The sequence below is a fragment of the Eucyclogobius newberryi genome, unplaced genomic scaffold (genome assembly GCF_026437365.1).
Source record: "Eucyclogobius newberryi isolate DKJ021-1_F unplaced genomic scaffold, fEucNew1.0.hap1 SCAF_7, whole genome shotgun sequence".
Taxonomy (NCBI): domain Eukaryota; kingdom Metazoa; phylum Chordata; class Actinopteri; order Gobiiformes; family Gobiidae; genus Eucyclogobius; species Eucyclogobius newberryi.
Window position 1 is genome coordinate 102,959 of NW_027316389.1, and position 18,381 is coordinate 121,339.

Consider the following 18,381-nt stretch of genomic DNA (forward strand, 5'->3'; position numbering starts at 1 on the left):
GGTTAGTTTAGTTTCAGGTTTAGTTTAGTTTCAGGGTTAGTTTAGTTTCAGGTTTAGTTTAGTTTCAGGGTTAGTTTAGTTTCAGGTTTAGTTTAGTTACAGGTTTAGTTTAGTTTCAGGTTTAGTTTCAGGGTTAGTTTAGTTTCAGGTTTAGTTTAGTTTCAGGTTTAGTTTCATTTTTAGTTTAAGGTTTAGTTTAAGGTTTAGTTTCATGTTTAGTTTAGTTTCAGGGTTAGTTTAGTTTCAGGTTTAGTTTCATGTTTAGTTTAGTTTCAGGTTTAGTTTAGGGGTTAGTTTAGTTTAGTTACAGGTTTAGTTTAGTTTCAGGTTTAGTTTAGTTTCAGGTTTAGTTTCATGTTTAGTTTAGTTTCAGGGTTAGTTTAGTTTCATGTTTAGTTTCATGTTTAGTTTAGTTTCAGGGTTAGTTTCATGTTTAGTTTAGTTTCAGGTTTAGTTTAGTTTCATGTTTAGTTTAGTTACAGGTTTAGTTTAGTTTCAGGTTTAGTTTAGTTTCAGGTTTAGTTTCATGTTTAGTTTAGTTTCAGGGTTAGTTTAGTTTCATGTTTAGTTTAGTTTCAGGGTTAGTTAAGTTTCAGGGTTAGTTTCGTTTCAGGGTTAGTTTAGTTTCAGGTTTAGTTTCAGGTTTAGTTTCAGGTTTAGTTTCAGGTTTAGTTTCAGGTTTAGTTTCGTTTCGTTTCAGGGTTAGTTTAGTTTCAGGTTTCGTTTAGTTTCAGGGTTAGTTTAGTTTCAGGTTTAGTTTAGTTTCAGGTTTAGTTTAGTTTCAGGGTTAGTTGAGTTTCAGGTTTAGTTTAGTTTCAGGTTTAGTTTAGTTTCAGGTTTAGTTTCAGGGTTAGTTTAGTTCCAGGTTTAGTTTAGTTTCAGGGTAAGTTTAGTTTCAGGTTTAGTTTAGTTTCAGGTTGTTGGTTTAGTTTCAGGTTGTTAGTTTAGTTTCAGGTTTAGTTTAGTTTCAGGTTTAGTTAAGTTTCAGGGTTAGTTTATTTTCAGGTTTAGTTTAGTTTCAGGGTAAGTTTAGTTTCAGGTTTAGTTTAGTTTCAGGTTTAGTTTAGTTTCAGGTTGTTGGTTTAGTTTCAGGTTGTTAGTTTAGTTTCAGGGTTAGTTTAGTTTCAGGGTTAGTTTAATTTCAGGGTTAGTTTAGTTTCAGGTTTCATTTCGTTTCAGGGTTGGTTTAGTTTCAGGTTTAGTTTAGTTTCAGGGTTAGTTTAGTTTCAGGGTTAGTTTAGTTTCAGGTTTAGTTTAGTTTCAGGTTGTTAGTTTAGTTTCATGGTTAGTTTAGTTTCAGGTTTAGTTTCAGGGTTAGTTTAGTTTCAGGTTTAGTTTCGTTTCGTTTCAGGGTTAGTTAAGTTTCAGGTTTAGTTTAGTTTCAGGGTTAGTTTAGTTTCAGGTTTAGTTTAGTTTCAGGGTTAGTTTAGTTTCAGGTTTAGTTTAGTTTCAGGGTTAGTTTAGTTTCAGGTTTAGTTTAGTTACAGGTTTAGTTTAGTTTCAGGTTTAGTTTCAGGGTTAGTTTAGTTTCAGGTTTAGTTTAGTTTCAGGTTTAATTTAGTTTCAGGTTTAGTTTCATGTTTAGTTTAGTTTCAGGGTTAGTTTAGTTTCAGGTTTAGTTTCAGGTTTAGTTTCAAGTTTAGTTTCAGGTTTAGTTTCAGGTTTAGTTTCAGGTTTAGTTTAGCTTCAGGTTTAGTTTCATGTTTAGTTTAGTTTCAGGGTTAGTTTAGTTTCAGATTTAGTTTCATGTTTAGTTTAGTTTCAGGTTTATTTAAGGGGTTAGTTTAGTTTCAGGTTTAGTTTCATGTTTAGTTTAGTTACAGGTTTAGTTTAGTTTCAGGTTTAGTTTCATGTTTATTTTAGTTTCAGGGTTAGTTTAGTTTCAGGTTTAGTTTCATGTTTAGTTTAGTTTCAGGTTCAGTTTAGGGGTTAGTTTTGTTTCAGGTTTAGTTTCATGTTTAGTTTAGTTTCATGTTTAGTTTAGTTACAGGTTTAGTTTAGTTTCAGGTTTAGTTTCAGGTTTAGTTTAGTTTCAGGGTTAGTTTAGTTTCAGTTTTATGTTTAGTTTAGTTTCAGTTTTAGTTTCATGTTTAGTTTCAGGGTTAGTTTCGTTTGAGTTTTAGTTTCAGGTTTAGTTTCAGGTTTAGTTTCAGGTTTAGTTTCAGGTTTAGATTCAGGTTTAGTTTCAGGTTTAGTTTAGTGTCAGGGTTAGTTTCGTTTCAGGTTTAGTTTAAGGGTTAGTTTAGTTTCAGGTTTAGTTTAGTTACAGGTTTAGTTTAGTTTCAGGTTTAGTTTAGTTACAGGTTTAGTTTAATTTCAGGGTTGGTTTAGTTTCAGGTTTAGTTTAGTAACAGGTTTAGTTTAGTTTCAGGTTTAGTTTAGTTTCAGGTTTAGTTTAGTTTCAGGGTTAGTTTAGTTTCAGGTTTAGTTTAGTTACAGGTTTAGTTTAGTTTCAGGTTTAGTTTAATTTCAGGTTAAGTTTAGTTTCAGGTTTAGTTTAGTTACAGGTTTAGTTTAATTTCAGGGTTGGTTTAGTTTCAGGTTTAGTTTAGTTTCAGGTTTAGTTTCAGGTTTAGTTTAGTTTCAGGGTTGGTTTAGTTTCAGGGTTAGTTTAGTTTAAGGTTTAGTTTAGTTTCAGGTTGTTAGTTTAGTTTCAGGTTGTTAGTTTAGTTTCAGGGTAAGTTTAGTTTCAGGGTTAGTTTAGTTTCAGGGTTAGGGTTAGTTTCAGGGTTAGTTTAGTTTCAGGTTTAGTTTAGTTTCAGGGTTAGTTTAGTTTCAGGTTTAGTTTAGTTTCAGGGTTAGTTTAGTTTCATGGTTAGTTTAGTTTCAGGTTTAGTTTAGTTTTGCTTCAGGTTTAGTTTAGTTTGAGGGTTAGTTTAGTTTCAGGTTTAGTTTAGTTACAGGTTTAGTTTAGTTTCATGTTTAGTTTAAGGTTTAGTTTAAGGTTGTTTCATGTTTAGTTTAGTTTCAGGGTTAGTTTAGTTTCAGGTTTAGTTTAAGGTTTAGTTTCATGTTTAGTTTAGTTTCATGTTTAGTTTAAGGTTTAGTTTAAGGTTGTTTCATGTTTAGTTTAGTTTCAGGGTTAGTTTAGTTTCAGGTTTAGTTTCATGTTTAGTTTAAGGTTTAGTTTCATGTTTAGTTTAGTTTCAGGGTTAGTTTAGTTTCAGGTTTAGTTTCATGTTTAGTTTAGTTTCAGGTTTAGTTTAGGGGTTAGTTTAGTTTAGTTACAGGTTTAGTTTAGTTTCAGGTTTAGTTTCATGTTTAGTTTAGTTTCAGGGTTAGTTTAGTTTCATGTTTAGATTAGTTTCAGGGTTAGTTTCATGTTTAGTTTAGTTTCAGGTTTAGTTTAGTTTCATGTTTAGTTTAGTTACAGGTTTAGTTTAGTTTCAGGTTTAGTTTAGTTTCAGGTTTAGTTTCATGTTTAGTTTAGTTTCATGTTTAGTTTAGTTTCAGGGTTAGTTAAGTTTCAGGGTTAGTTTCGTTTCAGGGTTAGTTTAGTTTCAGGTTTAGTTTCAGGTTTAGTTTCAGGTTTAGTTTAGTTTCAGGTTTAGTTTAGTTTCAGGGTTGGTTTAGTTTCAGGGTTAGTTTAGTTTCAGGTTTAGTTTAGTTTCAGGGTTAGTTTAGTTTCAGGTTTAGTTTAGTTTCAGGTTTAGTTTAGTTTCAGGGTTAGTTTAGTTTCAGGTTTAGTTTCGTTTCAGGGTTAGTTTAGTTTCAGGTTTAGTTTAGTTTCAGGGTTAGTTTAGTTTCAGGGTTGGTTTAGTTTCAGGGTTGGTTTAGTTTCAGGTTTAGTTTAGTTTCAGGGTTGGTTTAGTTTCAGGGTTGGTTTAGTTTCAGGTTTAGTTTAGTTACAGGTTTAGTTTAGTTTCAGGGTTTGTTTAGTTTCAGGGTTGGTTTAGTTACAGGTTTAGTTTAGTTACAGGTTTAGTTTCGTTTCAGGTTTAGTTTAATTTCAGGTTAAGTTTAGTTTCAGGTTTAGTTTAATTTCAGGTTAAGTTTAGTTTCAGGTTTAGTTTAGTTTCAGGTTTAGTTTAGTTTCAGGTTTAGTTTCAGGTTTAGTTTCGTTTCAGGGTTGGTTTAGTTTCAGGGTTAGTTTAGTTTCAGGTTTAGTTTAGTTACAGGTTTATTCTTGACATTTGAAGCTAAAACGTCATAAACAAAAAATCCCAAATCAATTATGAACAATTAAGTCTTTAATAAAAAAGTCAGATCCAGACACAAAAATCATAAAAAATAACCATTTTACTTTTGGCATATTTTTACATATGAAACATTTACATCTTTATTTATATTGAATCTGCTCCTGTCAATCATTCAATCTGCTCCTGTCAATCATTCAATCTGCTCCTGTCAATCATTCAATCTGCTCCTGTCAATCATTCAATCTGCTCCTGTCAATCATCATGTTTTATTTCAACCAAAACTGTTTAGCGATATTATAATTATATTATTACTATAATAATAAGTGACATTCTGTATAAGCACGAGGAGGTGGAGAGGAGGAGGTGCAGAGGAGGAGGTCCAGAGGAGGAGGAGGTCCAGAGGAGGAGGTGTACCAGAGGAGGTTTACCAGAGGAGGAGGAGGTGCACCAGAGGAGGAGGAGGTCCAGAGGAGGAGGAGGTCCAGAGGAGGAGGTGTACCAGAGGGGGAGGTGTACCAGAGGAGGAGGTGTACCAGAGGAGGTTTACCAGAGGAGGAGGAGGTGCACCAGAGGAGGAGGAGGTCGCGAGGAGGAGGAGGTACACCAGAGGAGGAGGAGGTCCAGAGGAGGAGGTCCAGAGGAGGAGGAGGTCCAGAGGAGGAGGAGGTGCACCAGAGGAGGAGGAGGTCCAGAGGAGGAGGAGGTCCAGAGGAGAAGGAGGTCCAGAGGAGAAGGAGGTGCACCAGAGGAGGTGCACCGGAGGAGGAGGAGGTCCAGAGGAGGAGGAGGTCCAGAGGAGGAGGAGGTCCAGAGGAGGGGGTGCACCAAAGGAGGAGGATGTCCAGAGGAGGGAGTGCACCAAAGGAGGAGGATGTCCAGAGGAGGAGGTGCACCAGAGGAGGAGGAGGTCCAGAGGAGGAGGTCCAGAGGAGGAGGAGGTCCAGAGGAGGAGGTGCACCAAAGGAGGAGGATGTCCAGAGGAGGAGGTGCACCAGAGGAGGAGGAGGTCCAGAGGAGGAGGTCCAGAGGAGGAGGATGTCCAGAGGAGGGAGTGCACCAAAGGAGGAGGATGTCCAGAGGAGGAGGTGCACCAGAGGAGGAGGAGGTCCAGAGGAGGAGGTCCAGAGGAGGAGGAGGTCCAGAGGAGGAGGTGCACCAAAGGAGGAGGATGTCCAGAGGAGGAGGTCCAGAGGAGGAGGAGGTCCAGAGGAGGAGGAGGAGGTGCAGAGGAGGTTCAGTTGTTCTGGTGCAGAGCGCTCTGAGCTGCAGATGAAGCGGCGTTCTGGACGTTCTTGTTGCTCAGAACTTCCTGAGAAAACTCCTGCTGCGCTTTGTGAAAACTGGCTCCAGTGCGACGATACGAGCCATGGACCTGGAGACACGAGCAGGGACAGACATTAAGACACAGAGATACGAGACATGGACCTGGAGACACGAGCAGGGACAGACATTAAGACACAGAGATACGAGACATGGACCTGGAGACACGAGCAGGGACAGACATTAAGACACAGAGATACGAGACATGGACCTGGAGACACGAGCAGGGACAGACATTAAGACAGAGATACGAGACATGGACCTGGAGACACGAGCAGGGACAGACATTAAGACACAGAGATACGAGACATGGACCTGGAGACACGAGCAGGGACAGACATTAAGACACAGAGATACGAGACATGGACCTGGAGACACGAGCAGGGACAGACATTAAGACACAGAGATACGAGACATGGACCTGGAGACACGAGCAGGGACAGACATTAAGACACAGAGATACGAGACATGGACCTGGAGACACGAGCAGGGACAGACATTAAGACACAGAGATACGAGACATGGACCTGGAGACACGAGCAAGGACAGACATTAAGACACAGAGATACGAGACATGGACCTGGAGACACGAGCAGGGACAGACATTAAGACACAGAGATACGAGACATGGACCTGGAGACACGAGCAGGGACAGACATTAAGACAGAGATACGAGACATGGACCTGGAGACACGAGCAGGGACAGACATTAAGACACAGAGATACGAGACATGGACCTGGAGACACGAGCAGGGACAGACATTAAGACACAGAGATACGAGCCATGGACCTGGAGACACGAGCAGGGACAGACATTAAGACACAGAGATACGAGACATGGACCTGGAGACACGAGCAGGGACAGACATTAAGACACAGAGATACGAGACATGGACCTGGAGACACGAGCAAGGACAGACATTAAGACACAGAGATACGAGACATGGACCTGGAGACACGAGCAGGGACAGACATTAAGACACAGAGATACGAGACATGGACCTGGAGACACGAGCAGGGACAGACATTAAGACACAGAGATACGAGACATGGACCTGGAGACACGAGCAGGGACAGACATTAAGACACAGAGATACGAGACATGGACCTGGAGACACGAGCAGGGACAGACATTAAGACACAGAGATACGAGACATGGACCTGGAGACACGAGCAGGGACAGACATTAAGACACAGAGATACGAGACATGGACCTGGAGACACGAGCAGGGACAGACATTAAGACACAGAGATACGAGCCATGGACCTGGAGACACGAGCAGGGACAGACATTAAGACACAGAGATACGAGCCATGGACCTGGAGACACGAGCAGGGACAGACATTAAGACACAGAGATACGAGACATGGACCTGGAGACACGAGCAGGGACAGACATTAAGACACAGAGATACGAGCCATGGACCTGGAGACACGAGCAGGGACAGACATTAAGACACAGAGATACGAGCCATGGACCTGGAGACACGAGCAGGGACAGACATTAAGACACAGATACGAGCCATGGACCTGGAGACACGAGCAGGGACAGACATTAAGACAGAGATACGAGACATGGACCTGGAGACACGAGCAGGGACAGACATTAAGACAGAGAGACGAGCCATGGACCTGGAGACACGAGCAGGGACAGACATTAAGACACAGATACAAGACATGGACCTGGAGACACGAGCAGGGACAGACATTAAGACAGAGATACGAGACATGGACCTGGAGACACAAGCAGGGACAGACATTAAGACACAGAGATACGAGACATGGACCTGGAGACACAAGCAGGGACAGACATTAAGACAGAGATACGAGACATGGACCTGGAGACACAAGCAGGGACAGACATTAAGACACAGAGATACGAGACATGGACCTGGAGACACGAGCAGGGACAGACATTAAGACACAGAGATACGAGACATGGACCTGGAGACACGAGCAGGGACAGACATTAAGACACAGAGATACGAGCCATGGACCTGGAGACACGAGCAGGGACAGACATTAAGACACAGAGATACGAGCCATGGACCTGGAGACACGAGCAGGGACAGACATTAAGACACAGAGATACGAGACATGGACCTGGAGACACAAGCAGGGACAGACATTAAGACACAGAGATACGAGCCATGGACCTGGAGACACGAGCAGGGACAGACATTAAGACACAGAGATACGAGCCATGGACCTGGAGACACGAGCAGGGACAGACATTAAGACACAGAGATACGAGACATGGACCTGGAGACACGAGCAGGGACAGACATTAAGACACAGAGATACGAGCCATGGACCTGGAGACACGAGCAGGGACAGACATTAAGACACAGAGATACGAGCCATGGACCTGGAGACACGAGCAGGGACAGACATTAAGACACAGAGATACGAGCCATGGACCTGGAGACACGAGCAGGGACAGACATTAAGACACAGATACGAGCCATGGACCTGGAGACACGAGCAAGGACAGACATTAAGACACAGATACGAGCCATGGACCTGGAGACACGAGCAGGGACAGACATTAAGACAGAGATACGAGACATGGACCTGGAGACACGAGCAGGGACAGACATTAAGACAGAGAGACGAGCCATGGACCTGGAGACACGAGCAGGGACAGACATTAAGACACAGATACAAGACATGGACCTGGAGACACAAGCAGGGACAGACATTAAGACAGAGATACGAGACATGGACCTGGAGACACAAGCAGGGACAGACATTAAGACACAGAGATACGAGACATGGACCTGGAGACACGAGCAGGGACAGACATTAAGACACAGAGATACGAGACATGGACCTGGAGACACGAGCAGGGACAGACATTAAGACACAGAGATACGAGACATGGACCTGGAGACACGAGCAGGGACAGACATTAAGACACAGAGATACGAGACATGGACCTGGAGACACGAGCAGGGACAGACATTAAGACACAGAGATACGAGACATGGACCTGGAGACACGAGCAGGGACAGACATTAAGACACAGAGATACGAGACATGGGCCTGGAGACACGAGCAGGGACAGACATTAAGACACAGAGATACGAGACATGGACCTGGAGACACGAGCAGGGACAGACATTAAGACACAGAGATACGAGACATGGACCTGGAGACACGAGCAGGGACAGACATTAAGACACAGAGATACGAGACATGGACCTGGAGACACGAGCAGGGACAGACATTAAGACACAGAGATACGAGACATGGACCTGGAGACACGAGCAGGGACAGACATTAAGACACAGAGATACGAGACATGGACCTGGAGACACGAGCAGGGACAGACATTAAGACACAGAGATACGAGACATGGACCTGGAGACACGAGCAGGGACAGACATTAAGACACAGAGATACGAGACATGGACCTGGAGACACGAGCAAGGACAGACATTAAGACACAGAGATACGAGACATGGACCTGGAGACACGAGCAGGGACAGACATTAAGACACAGAGATACGAGACATGGACCTGGAGACACGAGCAGGGACAGACATTAAGACAGAGATACGAGACATGGACCTGGAGACACGAGCAGGGACAGACATTAAGACACAGAGATACGAGACATGGACCTGGAGACACGAGCAGGGACAGACATTAAGACACAGAGATACGAGACATGGACCTGGAGACACGAGCAAGGACAGACATTAAGACAGAGATACGAGACATGGACCTGGAGACACGAGCAGGGACAGACATTAAGACACAGAGATACGAGACATGGACCTGGAGACACGAGCAGGGACAGACATTAAGACACAGAGATACGAGACATGGACCTGGAGACACGAGCAGGGACAGACATTAAGACACAGAGATACGAGACATGGACCTGGAGACACGAGCAAGGACAGACATTAAGACACAGAGATACGAGACATGGACCTGGAGACACGAGCAGGGACAGACATTAAGACACAGAGATACGAGACATGGACCTGGAGACACGAGCAGGGACAGACATTAAGACAGAGATACGAGACATGGACCTGGAGACACGAGCAGGGACAGACATTAAGACACAGAGATACGAGACATGGACCTGGAGACACGAGCAGGGACAGACATTAAGACACAGAGATACGAGACATGGACCTGGAGACACGAGCAGGGACAGACATTAAGACACAGAGATACGAGACATGGACCTGGAGACACGAGCAAGGACAGACATTAAGACAGAGATACGAGACATGGACCTGGAGACACGAGCAGGGACAGACATTAAGACACAGAGATACGAGACATGGACCTGGAGACACGAGCAGGGACAGACATTAAGACACAGAGATACGAGACATGGACCTGGAGACACGAGCAGGGACAGACATTAAGACACAGAGATACGAGACATGGACCTGTAACAGAGACTATTTTGTCCAAACAATATTGTTCCATCTTTTATTTCTTGGTGGATAAACGAGGACTCACCATTTTGAGCAGGACGACGGACAGAACGGCACACAAAGTGAACAGAACGGCCACAACCATCAAAACCCCGCCCACAACTTTGTCTGAGGACATGGCAGAGAAGGTCGTGAGCCAGCCGCTGGAACAGACCAATCAGAGAGCAGGATCAGACACGGGCCAATGAGAGCAGACCAATCAGAGAGCAGGATCAGACACGGGCCAATGAGAGCAGACCAATCAGAGAGCAGGATCAGACTTGGATACTTTGGCTCAGCTGAAGTTGCTATAGCAACATAACCTCAGTTTTGAGATTTATTCAGTTGAATTGACTTTTGGAAAATAAACTTTGTCCCTGAAAAATACATTTGAGCTGTTGATGAACTTTAGAAAACAGAAGACTTAAGATGTAAAAGAGCTAAAAGAGCTAAAAGAGCTAAAAGAGTTAAAAGAGCTAAAAGAGTTAAGAGTTAAAAGAGCTAAAAGAGTTAAGAGTTAAAAGAGCTAAAAGAGTTAAAAGAGTTAAAAGAGTTAAAAGAGTTAAAAGAGTTAAAAGAGTTAAAAGAGCTAAAAGAGTTAAAAGAGTTAAAAGAGTTAAAAGAGCTAAAAAAGCTAAAAGAGTTAAAAGAGCTAAAAGAGTTAAAAGAGTTAAAAGAGCTAAAAGAGTTTAGAGTTAAAAGAGTTAAAAGAGTTAAAAGAGCTAAAAGAGTTAAAAGAGTTAAAAGAGTTAAAAGAGCTAAAAGAGTTAAAAGAGCTAAAAGAGTTAAAAGAGTTAAAAGAGTTAAAAGAGCTAAAAGAGTTAAAAGAGTTAAAAGAGCTAAAAGAGTTAAAAGAGCTAAAAGAGCTAAAAGAGTTAAAAGAGCTAAAAGAGTTAAAAGAGTTAAAAGAGCTAAAAGAGTTTAGAGTTAAAAGAGTTAAAAGAGTTAAAAGAGCTAAAAGAGTTAAGAGTTAAAAGAGTTAAAAGAGCTAAAAGAGTTAAAAGAGTTAAAAGAGTTAAGAGTTAAAAGAGTTAAAAGAGTTAAGAGTTAAAAGAGTTAAAAGAGCTAAAAGAGTTAAAAGAGTTAAAAGAGTTAAAAGAGTTAAAAGAGTTAAAAGAGTTAAAAGAGTTAAAAGAGCTAAAAGAGTTAAAAGAGTTAAAAGAGCTAAAAGAGCTAAAAGAGTTAAAAGAGCTAAAAGAGTTAAAAGAGCTAAAAGAGTTAAAAGAGTTAAAAGAGCTAAAAGAGTTTAGAGTTAAAAGAGTTAAAAGAGTTAAAAGAGCTAAAAGAGCTAAAAGAGCTAAAAGAGTTAAAAGAGCTAAAAGAGTTAAAAGAGTTAAAAGAGCTAAAAGAGTTAAGAGTTAAAAGAGTTAAAAGAGTTAAAAGAGCTAAAAGAGCTAAAAGAGTTAAAAGAGCTAAAAGAGTTAAAAGAGCTAAAAGAGTTAAAAGAGTTAAGAGTTAAAAGAGTTAAAAGAGTTAAAAGAGCTAAAAGAGTTAAAAGAGTTAAAAGAGTTAAAAGAGTTAAAAGAGTTAAAAGAGCTAAAAGAGTTAAAAGAGTTAAAAGAGTCAAAAGAGCTAAAAGAGTTAAAAGAGCTAAGAGTTAAGAGTTAAGAGTTAAAAGAGTTAAAAGAGTTAAAAGAGTTAAGAGTTAAAAGAGCTAAAAGAGTTAAAAGAGTTAAGAGTTAAGAGTTAAAAGAGTTAAGAATTAAAAGAGTTAAGAGTTAAAAGAGCTAAAAGAGTTAAGAGTTAAAAGAGTTAAGAGTTAAAAGAGCTAAAAGAGCTAAAAGAGTTAAAAGAGCTAAAAGAGTTAAAAGAGTTAAAAGAGTTAAAAGAGTTAAAAGAGCTAAAAGAGTTAAAAGAGTTAAAAGAGCTAAAAGAGCTAAAAGAGTTAAAAGAGTTAAAAGAGCTAAAAGAGCTAAAAGAGTTTAAAGAGTTTAAAGAGTTAAAAGAGCTAAAAGTTAAAAGAGTTAAAAGAGCTAAACGAGTTAAGAGTTAAAAGAGTTAAAAGAGTTAAAAGATTTAAAAGAGCTAAAAGAGTTAAAAGAGTTAAAAGAGTTAAAAGAGCTAAAAGAGTTAAAAGAGCTAAAAGAGTTAAAAGAGCTAAGAGTTAAAAGAGTTAAAAGAGTTAAAAGAGTTAAAAGAGTTAAAAGAGCTAAAAGAGCTAAAAGAGTTAAAAGAGCTAAAAGAGTTAAAAGAGTTAAAAGAGCTAAAAGAGTTAAGAGTTAAAAGAGCTAAAAGAGCTAAAAGAGTTAAAAGAGCTAAAAGAGCTAAAAGAGTTAAAAGAGCTATAAGAGCTAAAAGAGCTAAAAGAGTTAAAAGAGCTAAGAGTTAAAAGAGTTAAAAGAGTTAAAAGAGCTAAAAGAGTTAAAAGAGTTAAAAGAGCTAAAAGAGCTAAAAGAGTTAAAAGAGTTAAAAGAGTTAAAAAGAGTTAAAAGAGTTAAAAGAGTTAAAAGAGCTAAAAGAGCTAAAAGAGTTAAAAGAGCTAAAAGAGTTAAAAGAGCTAAAAGAGTTAAAAGAGTTAAAAGAGTTAAGAGTTAAAAGAGTTAAGAGTTAAAAGAGCTAAAATAGTTAAAAGAGTTAAAAGAGCTAAAAGAGTTAAAAGAGTTAAAAGAGTTAAAAGAGTTAAGAGTTAAAAGAGCTAAAAGAGTTAAAAGAGTCAAAAGAGCTAAAAGAGTTAAAAGAGCTAAGAGTTAAGAGTTAAAAGAGTTAAAAGAGTTAAAAGAGTTAAAAGAGTTAAGAGTTAAAAGAGCTAAAAGAGTTAAAAGAGTTAAAAGAGTTAAGAGTTAAAAGAGTTAAGAGTTAAAAGAGCTAAAAGAGTTAAGAGTTAAAAGAGTTAAGAGTTAAAAGAGCTAAAAGAGCTAAAAGAGTTAAAAGAGCTAAAAGAGTTAAAAGAGTTAAAAGAGTTAAAAGAGCTAAAAGAGTTAAAAGAGTTAAGAGTTAAAAGAGCTAAAAGAGTTAAAAGAGTTAAAAGAGCTAAAAGAGCTAAAAGAGTTTAAAGAGTTTAAAGAGTTAAAAGAGTTAAAAGAGCTAAAAGTTAAAAGAGTTAAAAGAGCTAAAAGTTAAAAGAGTTAAAAGAGCTAAACGAGTTAAGAGTTAAAAGAGTTAAAAGAGTTAAAAGATTTAAAAGAGCTAAAAGAGTTAAAAGAGTTAAAAGAGTTAAAAGAGTTAAAAGAGCTAAAAGAGTTAAAAGAGCTAAAAGAGCTAAAAGAGTTAAAAGAGCTAAGAGTTAAAAGAGTTAAAAGAGTTAAAAGAGCTAAAAGAGTTAAAAGAGTTAAAAAGAGTTAAAAGAGTTAAAAGAGCTAAAAGAGTTAAAAGAGCTATAAGAGTTAAAAGAGTTAAAAGAGTTAAAAGAGTTAAGAGTTAAAAGAGTTAAAAGAGCTAAAAGAGTTAAAAGAGTTAAAAGAGCTAAAAGAGCTAAAAGAGCTAAAAGAGTTAAAAGAGCTAAAAGAGCTAAAAGAGTTAAAAGAGTTAAGAGTTAAAAGAGTTAAAAGAGCTAAAAGAGTTAAGAGTTAAAAGAGTTAAGAGTTAAAAGAGCTAAAAGAGCTAAAAGAGTTAAAAGAGCTAAAAGAGTTAAAAGAGTTAAAAGAGTTAAAAGAGTTAAAAGAGCTAAAAGAGTTAAGAGTTAAAAGAGCTAAAAGAGCTAAAAGAGTTAAAAGAGCTATAAGAGTTAAAAGAGTTAAAAGAGTTAAAAGAGTTAAGAGTTAAAAGAGTTAAAAGAGCTAAAAGAGTTAAAAGAGTTAAAAGAGCTAAAAGAGCTAAAAGAGCTAAAAGAGTTAAAAGAGCTAAAAGAGCTAAAAGAGTTAAAAGAGTTAAAAGAGTTAAAAGAGTTAAAAGAGCTAAAAGAGTTAAGAGTTAAAAGAGTTAAGAGTTAAAAGAGCTAAAAGAGCTAAAAGAGTTAAAAGAGCTAAAAGAGTTAAAAGAGTTAAAAGAGTTAAAAGAGCTAAAAGAGTTAAAAGAGTTAAGAGTTAAAAGAGCTAAAAGAGTTAAAAGAGTTAAAAGAGCTAAAAGAGCTAAAAGAGTTTAAAGAGTTAAAAGAGTTAAAAGAGCTAAAAGTTAAAAGAGTTAAAAGAGCTAAACGAGTTAAGAGTTAAAAGAGTTAAAAGAGTTAAAAGATTTAAAAGAGCTAAAAGAGTTAAAAGAGTTAAAAGAGTTAAAAGAGTTAAAAGAGCTAAAAGAGCTAAAAGAGCTAAAAGAGTTAAAAGAGCTAAGAGTTAAAAGAGTTAAAAGAGTTAAAAGAGCTAAAAGAGTTAAAAGAGTTAAAAGAGCTAAAAGAGCTAAAAGAGTTAAAAGAGCTAAAAGAGTTAAAAGAGTTAAAAAGAGTTAAAAGAGTTAAAAGAGTTAAAAGAGTTAAAAGAGCTAAAAGAGTTAAGAGTTAAAAGAGCTAAAAGAGCTAAAAGAGTTAAAAGAGCTATAAGAGCTATAAGAGTTAAAAGAGTTAAAAGAGTTAAAAGAGTTAAAAGAGTTAAAAGAGTTAAAAGAGCTAAAAGAGTTAAAAGAGCTAAAAGAGCTAAAAGAGTTAAAAGAGTTAAAAGAGTTAAAAGAGTTAAAAGAGCTAAAAGAGTTAAAAGAGTTAAAAGAGTTAAAAGAGTTAAAAGAGTTAAAAGAGCTAAAAGAGTTAAGAGTTAAAAGAGCTAAAAGAGTTAAAAGAGCTAAAAGAGTTAAAAGAGTTAAAAGAGTTAAAAGAGTTAAAAGAGTTAAAAGAGTTAAAAGAGTTAAAAGAGTTAAGAGTTAAGAGTTAAGAGTTAAAAGAGTTAAAAGAGTTAAAAGAGTTAAGAGCTAAAAGAGCTAAAAGAGCTAAAAGAGTTAAAAGAGCTAAAAGAGTTAAAAGAGTTAAAAGAGTTAAAAGAGTTAAAAGAGCTAAAAGAGTTAAAAGAGTTAAAAGAGCTAAAAGAGTTAAGAGTTAAAAGAGTTAAAAGAGCTAAAAGAGTTAAGAGTTAAGAGTTAAAAGAGCTAAAAGAGTTAAAAGAGTTAAAAGAGCTAAAAGAGCTAAAAGAGTTAAGAGTTAAAAGAGTTAAAAGAGCTAAAAGAGTTAAAAGAGTTAAAAGAGCTAAAAGAGTTAAAAGAGTTAAAAGAGTTAAGAGTTAAAAGAGTTAAAAGAGTTAAAAGAGTTAAAAGAGTTAAAAGAGCTAAAAGAGCTAAAAGAGTTAAAAGAGTTAAAAGAGTTAAAAGAGTTAAAAGAGTTAAAAGAGCTAAAAGAGCTAAAAGAGTTAAAAGAGTTAAAAGAGTTAAAAGAGTTAAAAGAGCTAAAAGAGCTTTAGCTGCAACATCACGTTTGTTTCTCTGATAAAACGACATTTAAACCACAGAAACACACAAACTCTAACCCAACATGTTTGAAAAGAGTTACACACATTAAGGGCCAAATGGACTAGTGTTCCAGATCAAGTAATGTAAGCACAGCAGTATCCCGCTAGCCCTCCGCTAGCCCACCGCTAGCCCACCGCTAGCCCTCCGTTAGCCCTCCGCTAGCCCACCGCTAGCCCACCGCTAGCCCACCGCTAGCCCTCCGTTAGCCCTCCGCTAGCCCTCCGCTAGCCCACCGCTAGCCCACCGCTAGCCCACCGCTAGCCCACCGCTAGCCCTCCGCTAGCCCTCCGCTAGCCCTCCAAACAAAATGTCGAGATTCAGATTCAAAAGGAAACGGAAAATTCTTGGCAAATTTCAGACCGAACTTAAAATAGACTTGACTTGGAGAACTCTCAGTCAAAGGTCAGAGGTCAGACTCACCTGTTGCCCGGGGTCAGACTCACCTGTTGCCCCGGGGTCAGAGGTCAGACTCACCTGTTGCCCCGGGGTCAGACTCACCTGTTGCCCCAGGGTCAGAGGTCAGACTCACCTGTTGCCCCAGGGTCAGAGGTCAGACTCACCTGTTGCCCGGGGTCAGAGGTCAGACTGTTGCCCGGGGTCAGAGGTCAGACTCACCTGTTGCCCCGGGGTCAGAGGTCAGACTCACCTGTTGCCCCAGGGTCAGAGGTCAGACTCACCTGTTGCCCGGGGTCAGAGGTCAAACTGTTGCCCGGGGTCAGAGGTCAGACTCACCTGTTGCCCTGGGTCAGAGGTCAGACTGTTGCCTGGGGTCACAGGTCAGACTCACCTGTTGCCCGGGGTCAGAGGTCAGACTCACCTGTTGCCCTGGGTCAGAGGTCAGACTGTTGCCTGGGGTCAGAGGTCAGACTCACATGTTGCCCGGGGTCAGAGGTCAGACTGTTGCCCGGGGTCAAAGGTCAGACTCACCTGTTGCCCCAGCCTGGGATGCCCACAGATTGGATGATGAAGATGGCGACTTGAACAAAAAAAACAAAAAAGAAGAAGAAGAAGCTGAAGGAGCTGTCCGTCCTGAAACAGAAGAACACAGAGTGAGAAAAACGACACGACCTCTGACCCCTAGCTGACTTCTGACCCTGCACCGACCTCTGACCCTCTAAATTCAGAATAAATTGCTGAGTTAATCACATGTAATAGAAACGTTTCAAAGTAATGAAGCCTGCGTAAATTCAGCCTGGAAGACCTAACTCCATCCTACATCCAGGCCCCATGGAAGGACACGCCTCTCCCCAGCGCCATCATCGCACTCAAGCGGGCGTGGCCTGGGCGTGGCCTGGGCGTGGCCTGGGCGTGGCCTGGGCGTGGCCTGGGCGTGGCCTGGGCGTCTGTGAGAGTCAGATCCCTCACTTCACCATGGACTCTCCCAGGTTTCTGCGCTTATCCCAAAGAGGTTATGCAGTTTTTCCTGGCCAAAGAAGGAGGGTGAAAGGTCAGAAGGAGGGTGAAAGGTCAGGGGGCGTCTGCACCATGGCCTCCGCACCTGCTCCTCATCCCCAATCAACGCTCCCAGTGACTCCTCCCCCGCTCCAATCAGCACCAGGCGGTCGCATTTAAGCCTCAGGCAGATGGCTCGGCCGCTCAAACCCTCATCCTCTACCTTCTCTTAACATCTACCACCACCAGTCTCCAGGCTCCGGGGGGACACACCAGTCTCCAGGCTCCGGGGGGACACACCAGTCTCCAGGCTCCGGGGGGACACACCAGTCTCCAGGCTCCGGGGGGACACACCAGTCTCCAGGCTCCGGGGGGACACACCAGTCTCCAGGCTCCGGGGGGACACACCAGTCTCCAGGCTCCGGGGGGACACATCAGTTCAGTCTCCAGGCTCCGGGGGGACACATCTAATACAAATAGATCATGGAGGGCCCATGATTGCAACGTCTTCCGCCGGGGTCTGAGCGCCAAATAACTCGCGAATAAAGCTGCTAAACTGTCCATTCTCGTGGTCTCTTTGTCTCTCCAGGTGAAATAGCATTAGTTTGAACAATGGTACGGACGAGCTGCTTTAAAACCCAATCTGACTTAGTACATGTAGAGTAGTAGTAGTATTTGTAGTATTTGTACCTGAAGGCCTTGTAGACCGAGCAGGAGTATCAGTACATGTAGAGTAGTAGTAGTATTTGTAGTATTTGTACCTGAAGGCCTTGTACATGGGTCGGTACCAGCAGAGGAAGGAGCAGGGCGTAAACAGCAGGAACCAAACCAGAGACAGACCAAAGTCCTGACCATAAGTGGACGCTGTGGTGAAGAGCGCCAAACACGCCAGAACGTTCAGGAACAGAGTCAGAGAGTTCACTGGAAACACACGGATAACACGGATATAACACGGGTACGACACGGATACAACACGGATATAACACGGATATAACACGGATACAACACGGATACAACACGGATATAACACGGATATAACACGGATACAACACGGATATAACACGGATATAACACGGGTACAACACGGATATAACACGGATACAACACGGATACAACACGGATACAACACGGATACAACACGGATACGACACGGATACAACACGGATATAACACGGATATAACACGGGTACGACACGGATACGACACGGATACAACACGGATACAACACGGATATAACACGGATATAACACGGATACAACACGGATATAACACGGATATAACACGGGTACAACACGGATAACACGGATATAACACGGGTACGACACGGATACAACACGGATATAACACGGATATAACACGGGTACGACACGGATACGACACGGATACAACACGGATACAACACGGATATAACACGGATATAACACGGATACAACACGGATATAACACGGATATAACACGGGTACAACACGGATATAACACGGATACAACACGGATACAACACGGATACAACACGGATACAACACGGATACGACACGGATACGACACGGATACAACACGGATACAACACGGATATAACACGGATACAACACGGATATAACACGGATATAACACGGATACAACACGGATACAACACGGATACAAAACGGATATAACACGGATATAACACGGATACAACACGGATATAACACGGATATAACACGGGTACAACACGGATATAACACGGATATAACACGGATACAACACGGATATAACACGGATATAACACGGATACAACACATTGTAGC

General features: G+C 40.3%; 1 protein-coding gene and 1 long non-coding RNA gene across 2 annotated transcripts in view; one reads left to right on the forward strand and one right to left on the reverse strand.

Annotated features, from left to right (window-relative positions):
- The first annotated feature begins 1,601 nt into the window (after positions 1 to 1,601).
- LOC140349539 (uncharacterized) lies at positions 1,602 to 3,537 on the forward strand. Its single transcript, XR_011924539.1, has 3 exons — positions 1,602 to 1,673; positions 2,118 to 2,207; positions 3,499 to 3,537. It is a non-coding gene; the product is annotated as an uncharacterized lncRNA (long non-coding RNA).
- Positions 3,538 to 5,328: 1,791 nt separating this feature from the next.
- The window catches only part of LOC140348757 (secretory carrier-associated membrane protein 2-like), a 31,923-nt gene continuing 18,870 nt past the window's right edge, over positions 5,329 to 18,381 (reverse strand). Inside the window, exons 6-9 of the mRNA XM_072434828.1 lie at positions 17,359 to 17,518; positions 16,133 to 16,234; positions 9,948 to 10,065; positions 5,329 to 5,511 (exon numbers count right to left, since the gene is read on the reverse strand). Coding sequence (XP_072290929.1) covers positions 5,374 to 5,511; positions 9,948 to 10,065; positions 16,133 to 16,234; positions 17,359 to 17,518 — 518 coding nt within the window. The 3' untranslated portion in view covers positions 5,329 to 5,373. The remainder of the gene's footprint in view (positions 5,512 to 9,947; positions 10,066 to 16,132; positions 16,235 to 17,358; positions 17,519 to 18,381) is intronic.